Genomic DNA, 15,572 nt, shown 5'->3' with positions numbered 1-15,572 from the left:
TATTTAACATTTCTTTCAGGAGAAAATATTGTTTCATATAAATGATAAAAACAAAGATTATAATATATTTGTAAAGTTGTGATATGGCCCCACTTAAATAGATTTTCTACCGTTATAGATCTGATTCATATTTAAGGGGCAATTATAACACTCACAGAGCTAGCTGTACTAAATGCTTGTGCTAAATCAATAGCACATATGTAATAGCCTAAACAGCTGATCTGTATCACATGAATTGTTGTGTGCCTTTAATTATACCATACACACAGTTAATCAGAACCATTATTTATTATTATCTGTTTAAACCATTTAATATACTTTTTACAGACGCAGCCAGAGCACTGAGAGACATCAGGTATTGATGTAACTGGATTTAATAAGGGAACCTTCTTCCTGGGCACAGACATTGGAGCCTGTTATCACCATGAACTCATATGTGTTAGGTGAGTAAAATAGATATTATGCTGACTTTAATTACTGGGAAATAAGAATAGATGGCTCATTAAACAAATATAAACTATTATATTTATATCTGAATCTTTTAAGAACATTTGTGTCAGTGACGTTATAAAGATGGAGCAACCCCTATTGGGCTGAGGAGGAGGGTAAACAATACTACCCCCCCTGTGCTTTTAGACATATCATGTCCAACAACTGCCTAACCTCACCCCAAGACCTGGCTCAGTACTCGGAACACTAGCAACTCCACCTTCCCCTGCCCTGACCTTGCTCATGGAACACCCATAACTACACTTATGTCTACCTTTTTCCCATGTGTGGAACACCCACAACTCCCCCAGTGAGTGTTCCCCACCCCAAAATCACCACTGGTTTGTGTGCTTAAGTTTACAGTGAGTATTATTAAACTAATAAAGTTTTTGGCTGTTTATATAAATTGAACAACCACAGCCAAAAGCTAAAGATTATCATAAGGTCACTGCTTCTTACCCTCTCAAAACATCTCACACTGATGATTAGTCTGTGATGATTAAGACATCATGTTCTCGATTTTAAGATTTAGCACAAAACGACTTCCTGTTGGGGGTGGAGCTAATCATGCTGGTTGTGATCCTCCGTAGCAGGTGGGCGTCTGCAGTGTCCGCGCTTCCATCTCCCCCCACCATTAGCCCCGAGGCCCTACGCATCTTAAGGGCTTGTTTGGGCACTGAGCTGAGTAATAGCTCCAGCCATGGAAGTTCAAGAATTGCATTGTAACCGCTAAAGCCGCAGGAAAGGTACAGACGTAAGATGAGCACTAAGAGGATCTGGGCTCGAGTACCGTTATACAGCTGACAGCGGATCCCGTGGCTAATCGGGCACAAGCTACTGGAGCCAGAGACGAGCGGAAATTCATAGCACCCGCTGGTAGAGAGGGGTTGTTGATACTCGGAGGGATCCGGGCATCACCTCCTGTCTCGTGGGTCGAGAATTAGCTCGCTGGAAGACCGTTTTATTTGTGAAGAGGTAGCAGCTTTTGATTTTCAACAAATACCAACCTTGGTTGGAATACACTTCTGTGAACACGCATAGCCTGGATTTAAGTGTGTGGATCCTGATTGGAGCCATACTGTCATCTGGAATCCGCAAGTATTGTATAAGCACATACACGCACTGTACATACTGAGACAGAGGGGCCTATAATGGTTTGCCCCTGGAAAATCTCTAGTTCTCCTATGAAGCAATAATTTCTGAAATATATACAGGGAGTGCAGAATTATTAGGCAAATTAGTATTTTGACCACATCATCCTCTTTATGCATGTTGTCTTACTCCAAGCTGTATAGGCTCGAAAGCCTACTACCAATTAAGCATATTAGGTGATGTGCATCTCTGTAATGAGAAGGGGTGTGGTCTAATGACATCAACACCCTATATCAGGTGTGCATAATTATTAGGCAACTTTCTTTCCTTTGGCAAAATGGGTCAAAAGAAGGACTTGACAGGCTCAGAAAAGTCAAAAATAGTGAGATATATTGCAGAGGGATGCAGCACTCTTAAAATTGCATAGCTTCTGAAGCGTGATCATCGAACAATCAAGCGTTTCATTCAAAATAGTCAACAGGGTCGCAAGAAGCGTGTGGAAAAACCAAGGCGCAAAATAACTGCCCATGAACTGAGAAAAGTCAAGCGTGCAGCTGCCAAGATGCCACTTGCCACCAGTTTGGCCATATTTCAGAGCTGCAACATCACTGGAGTGCCCAAAAGCACAAGGTGTGCAATACTCAGAGACATGGCCAAGGTAAGAAAGGCTGAAAGACGACCACCACTGAACAAGACACACAAGCTGAAACGTCAAGACTGGGCCAAGAAATATCTCAAGACTGATTTTTCTAAGGTTTTATGGACTGATGAAATGAGAGTGAGTCTTGATGGGCCAGATGGATGGGCCCGTGGCTGGATTGGTAAAGGGCAGAGAGCTCCAGTCCGACTCAGACACCAGCAAGGTGGAGGTGGAGTACTGGTTTGGGCTGGTATCATCAAAGATGAGCTTGTGGGGCTTTTTCGGGTTGAGGATGGAGTCAAGCTCAACTCCCAGTCCTACTGCCAGTTTCTGGAAGACACCTTCTTCAAGCAGTGGTACAGGAAGAAGTCTGCATCCTTCAAGAAAAACATGATTTTCATGCAGGACAATGCTCATCACACGCGTCCAAGTACTCCACAGCGTGGCTGGCAAGAAAGGGTATAAAAGAAGAAAATCTAATGACATGGCCTCCTTGTTCACCTGATCTGAACCCCATTGAGAACCTGTGGTCCATCATCAAATGTGAGATTTACAAGGAGGGAAAACAGTACACCTCTCTGAACAGTGTCTGGGAGGCTGTGGTTGCTGCTGCACGCAATGTTGATGGTGAACAGATCAAAACACTGACAGAATCCATGGATGGCAGGCTTTTGAGTGTCTATATTGGTCACTGATTTGTTTTTGTTTTGTTTTTGAATGTCAGAAATGTATATTTGTGAATGTTGAGATGTTATATTGGTTTCACTGGTAAAAATAAATAATTGAAATGGGTATATATTTGTTTTTTGTTAAGTTGCCTAATAATTATGCACAGTAATAGTCACCTGCACACACAGATATCCCCCTAAAATAGCTATAACTAAAAACAAACTAAAAACTACTTCCAAAACTATTCAGCTTTGATATTAATGATTTTTTGGGTTCATTGAGAACATGGTTGTTGTTCAATAATAAAATTAATCCTCAAAAATACAACTTGCCTAATAATTCTGCACTCCCTGTAGTTACTGTCAAGGTACTCTGGGCTAACTTTAAAAAAAAAAACAAAAAAAAAACTCAAGAATACAGCAACTAATCCAAGAACTTTACTAAGTCTGATATTATTGCACCTTGGTTATGTGTTGCTTCAAGACCTTCAGTCTGCCTGTTGGAGAGACTTTACAGCATAGTTAAAAATTACAAATCAAGACTGTTGTAATAGTGTCTGGGAATTCAGATGGTTATGCATATTGGTGTTTACTCTTACAGCTTGAGCCTATATTATCTCTAGATTGCAGATTATGAGCCTGATTTAGTATGCTAAATGTTTCATCTCTTTTATTGCCTTATATTGTGTGGAGGCTTAATTCAGTAGTATCTCAATAATCTACAGGTGTATTAGAGCAAGTAAAATATTATCTAAAGAGCACTATCTATAAATTTGTTAGGATAAATGCATTAAAATCTAATACTACTGTGTTATTGTAAAGGTTGGTGATATATTTTCCTTTAATCCTTGTAATATTTAAAGCTATTATCTATAAGTTTTGAGACTACAAGTAGAAGGGCGGCAGCCTGGGAATGTGTGTAAAACTTACTGTGTTTCCAAAAAGGGATAGCATAAAAAATTCAGGAATGATGTGGATCATAATGTTTTTGATTATGCTGAAGCCTTATGCTTTGTAATAAGATTACATTCTCTGAATATTGTGACCATAATCTTCACAGAGGGAGCTGGTTTTATGGGAAGGGTATTTAAGATATAGGATATATATATAAATCTTTGATTGAACCATATAAAATGTAAAGCGGTACATGTTAGAAGTGACATAGCTATCTCCACTTATTCTCAACATACAAATATTTGTCAATTCATTAGTGATGTATATATTATGCTTTTATTTGGTCCTGCTAGTACGTTTAAAACAAATAAGGAGCAAAGGGTTGCTCTCTATTGCAAGAATTCAAAAAACCTTTGATTTAAAGAAAGGGAGGCATTTCTTCTAATATAAAAAAACACTTTCACTTAGGATTTAAAAAAAAAAGTGTGGTTGCACTCAACTCACTAAGAAGCTAATTAGTAATTAGTTACACTAACTCTTATAGGAAATTGTAGTGGTTCATTTTGTATTCTATTAAAAAAAAAAAACACTTTTTTTTTTCCTTTTGCACTGGTATTTTTGTTTAATCTTTTTTATGGAAAGATTTATCACGCAAGGCAAACACAGCTCACCTATAATGCCCCCTAAAATAAAAGATCGGAAAACGAAATTGCTGGACGTCAGTTCAGATGTTAATATAGAGATGGTTATCCCCCATTAGACCATCAGCCAATAATGACTCAATTAACGGAACTTGTTTCGCCCCAATTCAATTAAATCAAAAAAGAGTTAGCTGGTATTGCTACCAATATCATTGCCCTCTCCACGGAAGTAAGACGATTGTCAAATAGGTTATCAGAAGCCGAGAATAGGATATCAGATATAGAGGATTTAACTAATTCCCAAGATGCGCAAATCCACTCACAAGAATCTCAAATTAATATCTTACAAACCGGTCTGGAGGATATGGAGGATCGCTCCAGACGCAATGATCTCAGAATAGTTGGACTGCCCGAAATGGCGGAATACAATGATCTGCTGAGTTTTACTTCTACAGTATTACCCCAGGCCCTAGGATTCCCGCCTTCATTACTTCCTTTAGCAGTGGAAAGAGCCCATAGGATTGGTCCCCCTAAAACAAATGTAAACGGCTCATTTAGGAACAGGATCTGTATAGTTGAATATTTAAAGTTTCAGGACAAAATAGAAGTATTAAAACTATATAAGAAGCTTGAGTCCTTTACAATAGCTAACAATAGATTATTATTTCAGGACCTCAGCAAAGAGGAAATTAATGGCCCCTTATTGTACACAGTTCATTAATAAAGGTCTTGAAGCTCGATTAATTTACCCAGCTAAGATTGTAGTAGAACTTCAGGACAAGAGAATTACCCTCAATAATATAGATGAAGCGCAGGAATTTGCAGTAACCAAATAATTTTGTGTGTAGGTAGCTTCAGGGTTAAGTTCTCCAGGTCCTCTTCTTCCTTTTACTTATTTACACTGGCCCTTTAACTTTGACTGTTTTGCTGCCCTATTTAAGTTCAGTGATTCCAGCACTCCTCGCTGGATTATTGATTCCTGCACACTGTGGGTGTGTGTAACCCAAGCCAATCCGGCTCTACTGTCCATTCAGCTCCTCCTGCTGCTACATCACAGCGTGTCGCAGTCTCAACCGCACCATTCAACTCAGCATTGTCTCTCACATGAGACTGCAACACCTCATGCAGGCTTACGTCATCATCTGCGGCCTTGCACGCAGCTCTAACCACCGCTCCTAGGAAGATCATTACTGCAGCTTGGTTTGATCTGTCGGCTCGCGCTAGCTCTCCAGGACACTTCAACCCAAGCAGTGGGAGATCAGGTCGTATAGCTTAATACTTGCAATTTAATGTGTGAGTTGCTGCAATTACCTCCTCATTGGTTACTACTACTTATCGTATACCTTCTATATGAACTGCTGAAAATACCTCCTCACTGGTTTCTCTGCCTTATCATCAGGTAGTACTGTTCTCATTGTGAACAAGTTACAACTTGTGTGGGGCTACATTAAGACAGAAGGGTTAACTCCTTAAGCTGATTGATTCTGTTAACCTCTCTGTCACAAAACACCAATTCTCTCTTAATAAGCAGAGCGCACTACATTCATTCCTGTATATAAAAAGTCATCTCATAAAGTGAAATCAGTTAGTCAAAGTGTGTCTGATAAAGAATGCACATTCATGTTGAATTTCCTTGGCCAACAAGGTATAAACTTATCAAATATCAAATGATTTCTCTATACAAGAAGTTTGGTAGGTGGTACTGCGTACCCTCTGCGCAGATAGGTGCTTTTATGTTGTTTTTTGTTATTTTACTTTCCCCTCTTTTTTTTCTCTCTTTCCTTCCCTCTCCCCCTCCTCCACCTCGGCCTTCTCTCCCTCTTAGTCATTTTTATCACTTCTAGATTTTGAATGATTACTGATATATATACAAATCTTAAGGTTCTCTCCTGGAATCTAGGAGGTATCACCTCGCCAATGAAATGTAAACTTATTATAAAATCTCTAGCTAATCATCACCCAGATGTAGTGTTTTTACAGGAAACACACTTAAAGGAATCAGAGATAATGAAACTAAAAATAAAATGGGTAGGTGAGGTGTTAGCCACGGCAGTAAATAATAGGAAAGAAGGAGTTGCTATATTATTACATAAAAACTTAGAGTATAAGATTAAAAAGGTTGAACTGGACCCGGAGGCCAGATTTATTATCTTGCAAATAATGATAAATAATGTTAATTTTGTTTTATGCCATATTTATGGGCCGAATGCTCATACTCCTATGTTTTGGCAGAAAATCAAAGTTAAATTATTTCCATTTTTTTGTCAAAATCTTATTTTAGGGGGAGATTTTAATATTGCAATATGCCCCGAACTAGACAGATTTTCGGAGAAAAAAACTAGGGAATATAATAAGCGTGCAAAAGGTTTGAAACAATTCTGTCATAAACTTAAGCTCTTAGATATTTGGCATACGGAGAATCCAGATTCCAGAGTGTTTTCTTGTGAGTCAAAATTACATTGTACGTTTTCAAGAATTGATATGGTTTTTAATCTCAGAATCCCTCTCTATTTTAAAGATTAAACCAGAGATGGCCGATATAATTATTTCAGACCATGCCATTATATCACTGGCTTTTCCTTCCCTATCCAAACCTAAAGATAAAAATTTTATATTTCCACGTTTTTGGCTCAATAATCCTAGATTTAACGTATGGTTAAAACAAAAGTGGAAAGACTTTGTCACTTTTAATATTTCTCACATTAATAGGATAGAAGTATTTTGGGAAGCTTCAAAAGCTGCACTAAGAGGGGAAATTAAGTCATACCTGAATGCTTGGAACAAGAAAAATAGAGCAGTTGAAATACAGCTTGCAAATCACGTTAAAAATACTTTCAGAAGATATTATAATGAAAGGTCCTCAATTAATTAGAATAAATATGGTGAAGCTAGAAATAATCGTGATTTGTTTCTCAAAAAGAGGTCTCATAGGGAAGAACTCAAATTGAATTTAAAGTTTAAAGGATATCACGGCATGTCAGCTAAATACTTAGCCAATTTAATGAAAAATAGAAAAAGTAAAAATTATATTATAGCAATTAAGGCGGGTAAGGATAGATTCACGGACTCGGAAAATATTATGAAGGTATTTCATAGTTTTTACCAAAAGCTTTATAATCAAACTGATGTTAACTTCATAAATCTAGATAGCTTTTTGTCTAAGATCTCACTTCCTCGGATATCTAAAGAACGTTTATTAGAGTTAAATGTTCCTATTACAGGATAAGAAATCACTAAAGCAATAGAGAAAGTAAAATTAAATAAGGCAGCAGGGACTGATTTTTTACCAACGGAATTCTATAAAATTCTATCCCAAGAAATTAATTATACTCTGGAAAGGCTCTACAATGAGTATTTTTCGCAAAACAATACAATGTCTAACTTTTTCACTGCTGCTAATATAACCTTAATACCAAAGAAAGATAGGGATTTAGAGGACCCAGCATCTTACAGACCAATTTCTGTTCTCAATGTAGATTATAAAATTTTGACATCAATTGTTGCATTTAGATTGGCGAAAGGATTAGAGGAGATCATACATCCTGATCAGACCGGGTTTATACAGGGAAGGAATTCTTCTAAAAATATTCGTAAAGCAGTTATGTTATTGGATTATATGTGGAATAGGGATAAAATTAAGAAAAAGGGAACATATTCAGATTTAGCTCTTCTTACTGTTGATGCGGAAAAAGCCTTTGATTGCATTACGTGGCATTATTTATTTCAGGCTTTAGAGCAATTCGGGTTCCAGGAGCAATTTGTACACTTTGTTTATAAAATATAAAGGAATCCATTATCATATTTATTGATTAATGGTATGCTCTCTCCCAAAATCATACTTGGGAGGGGAACAAGACAAGGATGTCCTCTGTCGCCGTTGCTCTTTAATATTGCATTAGAACCACTGGCTATTTAGCTAAGGGATAATTTGAGTGGAATCTCACTGGGGTCAGAAAAGCTGAAAATTCTTCTCTATGCAGATGATCTCCTATTGTTTCTAGATAAAACGGCATACCATATCCCATTAGTCCTGCAAATATTTTCTTATTTTGGTTCCTTTTCTGGATATAAAATCAATTATGGAAAAAGTGAACTGATGTGGACTATAAAGTCGAGGGTTAGTTGTGCAATTCACCCTTTTAAAACTGTAGATCGCTTTAAGTATCTTGGTATAATATTGCATTGAAATCCACAAAAATGGTATAACTTGAATTTTTTACCTTTATTACAGAAGATTAAGAATAATCTTGAAGTATGGGCTTCTTTTCCTCTATCTAGATCGGCATGGGTGAACTTAATTAAATCTATTGTGTTTCCTCAGATGCTGTATCTGTTACAAAATGTACCATTGTTTCTCTATAACAGCGACCTGAGGAAATTTGATCAGTATCAAGCTAAATTTATATGGGGTTATAAGAAAGTCCACATTTCTCTGGCTAGATTGACACAAAAAATGGCTAGCAGGTTTAGCCCTTCCTAATATAAGATTGTATAATATTGCCACACTAGTTAAATTTGCGCTCAACTGGATAACCGATTCTAATAATTTTGCTACTATAGAACTAGAAAGGCAATGTATAGTTCCCTTTTCATTAAAAGCTATCTTACATGGTGTAATCAAACATCTTCCTCCTAAAATTTTAATATTATTATCTATTAAAAATGTAATAATAGCCTGGCAGAAATATTGTAAGATCCTGGAAGTGGATCCCCATTTTTCTAAATTTTTACCCATAAGAGGCAATCCAGAGTTCTTGCCAGGAATACAGTATAAGGTCTTTAAAAATGGGAGGAGAAAGGCCTGGAATTTATGTCCCAGGTATTTTTGGATAATCAGCAAGTATATTTGGCAGATACTCTTTTTCAATAATTTAATTTATCCAGGGACAATTTGTTTGCCTATTTTCAACTTTGTCACTTTTTAGGTAATTGTCCCCTTGTTGGGGACTGGGCGACTAAGTGGGACGAGATTAATAGGTGCATAGATACGTTTAAAAGTGGTAATACGTCAATATCATTGATATATGATGTAATGCTTGCTAAACAAGGTATCTTATTTTTGGAGAAAATAGCTAAGAGTTTGGTGGGTTCATTCCCTGCTATAAGCCTGGATCTGATTAGTCAGAGTTTTCTCACAGTAAATAAACACATAATTGCTACGGGTTGGAAAGAGTCCCACTTTAAACTTATTAATAAATATTATTTTTCCATGTCTAGGATGGCACAATGTTATCCCACTCAGGCTTTTGCTTGCCTCCGATGTTCCTATCCTAATGCTAATTTGTTGCATATGTTGTGGCTTTACCCCAAAATAAGGCAATTCTGGCTGAAAATTCAGTATTGGGTTAATTAGTCATTTGATTTAGCTATTCAACTTTCTCCCGATGCCGTATTTTTTTTTTTTAGAATAGATACCCAGATAAAACCCACCTTGTTATATTCTCTTATAACCATTATACTTACAGCCAGATCTCTTATATTTAAGAATTTGCGGATGTTCAAGGCCCCGCCTTTTATTCTCTTCCTCAAAGAGATTCAGGCCCAAAATATATTTGAAGCATTTCATACTTAATATACCTCAGAAAAATAAGTCAGTAAATTTATCTGCAGCTGGCTTCCAGTCATTAAGTCTTACCCACTGGTAGTCCAGAAAAATATTCTAACCCCTTGTTTAAGTTCTCAGAGCTTCGCAGATCTAGTTTTACATGGAGTGTTCCCTCCGCTTTGGGTATCCAACTTCAGGGATGTTGACTAGGGAGGGGGGGATTAGGTATCTCTTGGGGTGGCGGGGGAGAGGAGAGAGAGGAGGTCTATACCCTTCTGACTCGGTTTTCTTTTTTTTTTCTCTCTTTCTTATGGTACATACATCACAACACTTGATTTTGAAAGAATAAGTCATTCTATAATTTATAGCAGGGTCTTGATATAGACTAAATATTTGTTAGTTATTTTATATTCATGTTAATATATTCTTTTTTGATCATTCAAATAGATGAGAATAGTAAGATAAAGGAATATAATGTTGTATCAAGACATTCTAATTGAGGAATCAGATGATTTATTTTCTTAATTTCTGCTTACTTTGTTAACTGTAATGCTTAAGGTATACTTGTTACATTTTTGTTATTGTTTTTTCCTTTTTTTTTATTTTCTCTTGTATGTTTGGGTGTTTACATTTTCCAAGATATATTATTTTATATGTGAAAATCAATAAAAAGAATGTAAAAAAAAAAGGAAAAAAAAAAAAAAGACATCATGTTCTCACCCAACTGGTTGAGCATGAGCCGGGCAGGGCTGTATGTGCAGTTGCTTGTGCAATGTTAAATGAGGATGGTGAATGCTATCTCTCTTGCCCAGAATACAGATGTACTTGTTACCTGGCTGAGAACATTATCAACAAGCACCTTGTTTAATGCGGCCCTATACATTGTTTTCATCAGTAATCAGTAATTTAGTTTATTATGATGTAGTAATCTTTACATTCTATGTCATGTTTTTTTAATTTGTGATTTACAGGTAAATAACTTTAAAAATACAAACCAGAAGACATTTTTTAATATAAAAAAATGTTTTTTAATTGAGATGGATTATATTATAAATAATAACATTCTTATTTTTCTTTTTTCCATTTCTTTTTATGTAGACAAACACGTGAATGGTTCATATCCATCCTTCACTACAGGAAGCATCAGAATTACACCACAAACTCCAAAAGTCTTAGATACTAATGACTATTCGCAAACATTGAGGATATCACAGCAGATATTTAAAGAAGATGGTGAATTGGCAGGAACTGGGCTGCAATCACTATGTACAGAGAGTAATTTAGTCATCAAACAAGAGGACAACATTTATGAATTATCTAGTGAAATTATTATCCCAGAGGATAAACCACAAATATTTACTGAGTTTTCAAAACATATTAAAGAAGAGAAAAGTCTACAGTCTAGCCAAATGATTCGTACAAAGGAGGAACCTTTCAAATCTACAGAATGTGAGAAAAACTTTAGATGGAAGTCTCATCTACTAGAACACCACACAATTTACACAGGTGAGAAGCCACACAAATGTACTGAGTGCGGCAAATGTTTTACACGAATGAATCATCTGAAAACTCATAAAAAGATTCACACAGGAGAAAAGCCTTTCACATGTACAGAGTGCGGAAAATGTTTTAAACGAATGGATCATCTGAAAACTCATAAAAAGATTCACACAGGAGAAAAGCCTTTCACATGTACAGAGTGTGGAAAAAGTTTTACAGAAATGAATTGTCTGAAAACTCATGAAATGATTCACACAGGAGAAAAGCCTTTCAAATGTACAGAGTGTGGAAAAAGTTTTACACGAATGGATTGTCTGAAAACTCATGAAAGGAGCCACACAGGTGAAAAGCCTTTCACATGTGCAGAGTGTGGAAAAAGTTATACAGAAAAGAGTAGTCTGAAAACTCATGAAAGGATTCACACAGGTGAAAAGCCTTTCACATGTACAGAGTGTGGAAAAAGTTTTACACGAATGGTTAGTTTGAAAAATCATGAAAAGACTCACACAGGAGAAAAGCCTTTCACATGTACAGAGTGTGGAAAAAGTTTTACAAAAAAGAGTAAACTGAAAACTCATGAAAGAAGTCACACAGGGGTAAAGCCTTTCACATGTACAGAGTGTGGAAAAAGTTTTACAGAAAAGAGTATTCTGAAAAGTCATGAATTTATTCACACAGGAGAAAAACCTTTCAGATGTACAGAGTGTGGAAAAGGTTTTACACATTGGAGTCATCTGAAAGCTCATGAAAGGATTCACACAGGAGAAAAGCCTTTCACATGCACAGTGTGTGGAAAAAGTTTTGCAGAAAAGAGTAAACTGAAAAAACACGAAAGAATTCACACAGGGGAAAAGCCTTTCACATGTACAGAGTGTGGAAAAAGTTTTAGAGAAAAGAGTAAACTGAAAAAACACGAAAGAATTCACACAGGGGAAAAGCCTTTCACATGTACAGAGTGTGGAAAAAGTTTTACACAAATGGTTTGTTTGAAAAATCATGATAAGACTCACACAGGAGAAAAGCCTTTCACATGTACAGAGTGTGGAAAAAGTTTTATAAAAAAGAGTAAACTGAAAACTCATGAAAGAAGTCACACAGGGGAAAAGCCTTTCACATGTACAGAGTGTGGAAAAAGTTTTACAGAAAAGAGTAAACTGAAAAAACACGAAAGAATTCACACAGGGGAAAAGCCTTTTACATGTACAGAGTGTGGAAAAAGTTTTACACAAAAGAGTAATCTGAAAACTCATGAAAGGATTCACAAGGGAAGAATCCTTTCACCTGTTTAGAAAGTGGAAAAAAGGTTTTTTATTGAAAATCGGGTATTACAAAATGCCAAATATTTACACACAAATAAAATTTATACACACAGTGTACAAACCTTTTTACTAAAGAGGACAAACTCTCTAAAAAGAAGCATCAAAAAGATGTTATTGGGGGGGCCGAGCCAACTGTGAAGCAGTACAGTCGCACATTTCAGTAGCTCCGAGTATAACATATAAAAAACTAATTTGAAGACTGTTCAAGTTAAAATATCTAGCCCTCAACGAAGATTGATTGGTACAAGCAACCTGCGCACCTAGTCCTAACGAGAGCTTCACTGAATTGATGGACCCTCATAATTCCGGTGTGTACATCGCTGACAAGTTGCCTTGAAACCGGCCATCTTGGGCCCATTACTATTTGTATTATTTTCAAGCCCAATGCCTATTCCTATCTCTAGCTATGACAACTGGGGAGCAAATTATGGAAGAGATCCACATTTTTCTAGAAAGGTGCTGTAGTGTGTCTGCACACCTAACCATTTTGTTGCCCCAGCAGGTTGATGACATGTTTGCGGACCATGCTGCCCACACACCCATTTTCATTGCTACTCCCAGGGGTTATGATGCTTTGGGGCCCCAGCATTCCCCTTCTTCCAGGCATACCATTTTGGGAGAGGAGTATAGGGCTGTAGCGATTCACCAGATTTGGAGGGAGACCGAGGACAAGGCATTTCAGACAGAGTACCTAACATCTCCAAGCAATGTAGACACTGTTGGCATGCCATCAGGTGCGATAGAGTGCATTGGATCAGCACGGCAGCAAGTATCCTACTGAGTCCCATAGTAGCGGGTGGGGCCTACTACTTACATCTACAATAGATAATACAGAAGCCCAAGACAGCTCTTACCTCTTTCACTAGGAGCCTTTTCATCATTGGGCTGCTTTGCCCAGCGCCGCTCATTTGCGGCAGTCCAGAATTGTGACTCAGTAGCCCAGAGACTTGTGGAACTACACCGCAACTGTTCCAGCAAGGATGGTGTGGGCTAGACGGTCAAAACATACATGGCACTCAGAATGTGATGGTCTGGTGTGGGGTAGAGGATGCCTCTTATCGGGTCTGCCAGTGAGATTGAATGAAAAAACGGACATTCCCTATAGTTATATAAAATAGACTTATTTGTTTTGGGGGAGACCAGCCTTGGACTTGATGCTTTAGTACACTACCGATTAGCCACTTTAGTTACCTCCAGTTGTATGCAATTTAGATAGATTAATCTGTATTATACACTGTCTTATATATTATGCAATGTATTGCTCTATTGTTGTAAAGAGCTCTGTTCTAGCTAGAAATGTTTACCTAATACCTAGAGTGTGTTCCCTTGCTGAATCTAATACTGCTTAACGCCCTAGCACATGATACTTGACCTATTTAACCCTCAAATATGTTTTACACCATATCAAACTTTTTATATCTGGGCTCCTGCTACACACTCGTAGCTGCTCATAACTTCTGAAAATTAGCTTGACTATCACATATTAATGAGTTAGAGCAGCCATCATACTACATTTCTAGGTAAGAGGTATCTATATTGTATTAACCATGCTTGTAGATCCTTGGAGCTGTTTCTAATTAGGGCATATCACTGACAGCGGCCGGGGCAGTGGGTGCCCATTTTTTCCAAGTTTATGGCTCTATGGAAGAATTCTGGATCTAGCTTTTAGATCTCGCTCTACATTACATTGCAAATCGCCCTGTATAAGTAGGGTCTTTTTATTACATGATAAAGTCTCAGACATGTTACCAATATTGTATGTTTAACTGTCCTATCATAACAGCAAATGCGCATGATTTCTACGCTGGCCCATTCCACGCTTGTTAAGCTGACATGGAAATATGCGTATGTTTATGTTGCGCTGTAGCACTGAAGCCTGTCTACTTAGTGTACTTAGCATTTGATACCTAATACATTTATCCAATTACCCTTCCCCTACCTCATAATAAGCCTTTCAGTCCCTAAGATACTTATTTTACTTATTTTATTTACATTACCACCTCCCCCCACCACCACCATAATAAACCTCCTTTTATAGGAGGGCTAGCTACGCAGCTTGTCTTTCTTGTGCCGCATCCCAACCATAGTTCTTTCCTAACAATATTGTATACCTTTACTCAACAACAACCCCTGTTCCTATAATGTCTTTATATATCAGACCCAAGAGGATCTTACCATGTTATCTCTGGGACAGAAAACTTTAGTCTATTGTAAGCATCCTTATGGAAAGAAAAATAGCACCACGAAAAATAACCTACAAAATCCGAGGTCATAATTGTGAGATCCAAGAGTGATCTCTCTTTTTCCTTATACCTTCCCTCACTTTCAGTTATTTCCCTCTTGTTTGGTCCATAAGGGACCTCCAGTGTTGGCTAGAGAAGGTTCCCCTTTATATAGGCATTACATACTAACTTTGTTGTTTTTTTTCTGTTTTAATTATGTAACATTTTAAGAAAACTTACTGTATGCCATTTTCGTTTCATACTTATGCTGTTTGTATGCCTATTTTGAGTACCTCAATAAAAATTGTATAAAAAAAAAATGTTATTGTAAATAATACTTTCTAATTCCCAGTTACAAAATCTCTATATCTCTTTGTTCCTCTATATATGTGCACCTCAGTTTCTCTGATATAAATGTGATAGAATCCAAACATAACACAGGAATATACAAATCTGTCCTCATACTGGCCAGTTTACACAACCATTCACCACCAAAGCACCCCCAGTGTGGTTTATTAATATATTAGGATTTAGATAAACTGGCACTACACTAATATTGAGT

At 37.1% G+C, this 15,572-nt stretch overlaps 1 protein-coding gene across 1 annotated transcript; it reads left to right on the top strand.

Annotated features, from left to right (window-relative positions):
- The first annotated feature begins 326 nt into the window (after window positions 1-326).
- LOC128659890 (gastrula zinc finger protein XlCGF26.1-like) lies at window positions 327-15,324 on the top strand. Its single transcript, XM_053713476.1, has 2 exons — window positions 327-443; window positions 11,068-15,324. The coding sequence occupies exons 1-2, from the start codon at window positions 425-427 to the stop codon at window positions 12,756-12,758; spliced, it is 1,710 nt and encodes a 569-aa protein (XP_053569451.1). The 5' UTR covers window positions 327-424; the 3' UTR covers window positions 12,759-15,324.
- The last annotated feature ends 248 nt before the right edge of the window (window positions 15,325-15,572 follow it).

The sequence above is a fragment of the Bombina bombina genome, chromosome 5 (genome assembly GCF_027579735.1).
Source record: "Bombina bombina isolate aBomBom1 chromosome 5, aBomBom1.pri, whole genome shotgun sequence".
Classification (NCBI taxonomy): Eukaryota; Metazoa; Chordata; class Amphibia; order Anura; family Bombinatoridae; genus Bombina; species Bombina bombina.
The sequence above is the reverse complement of the archived record's forward strand: the minus strand, read 5'-3'. Positions and strand labels throughout refer to the sequence as shown.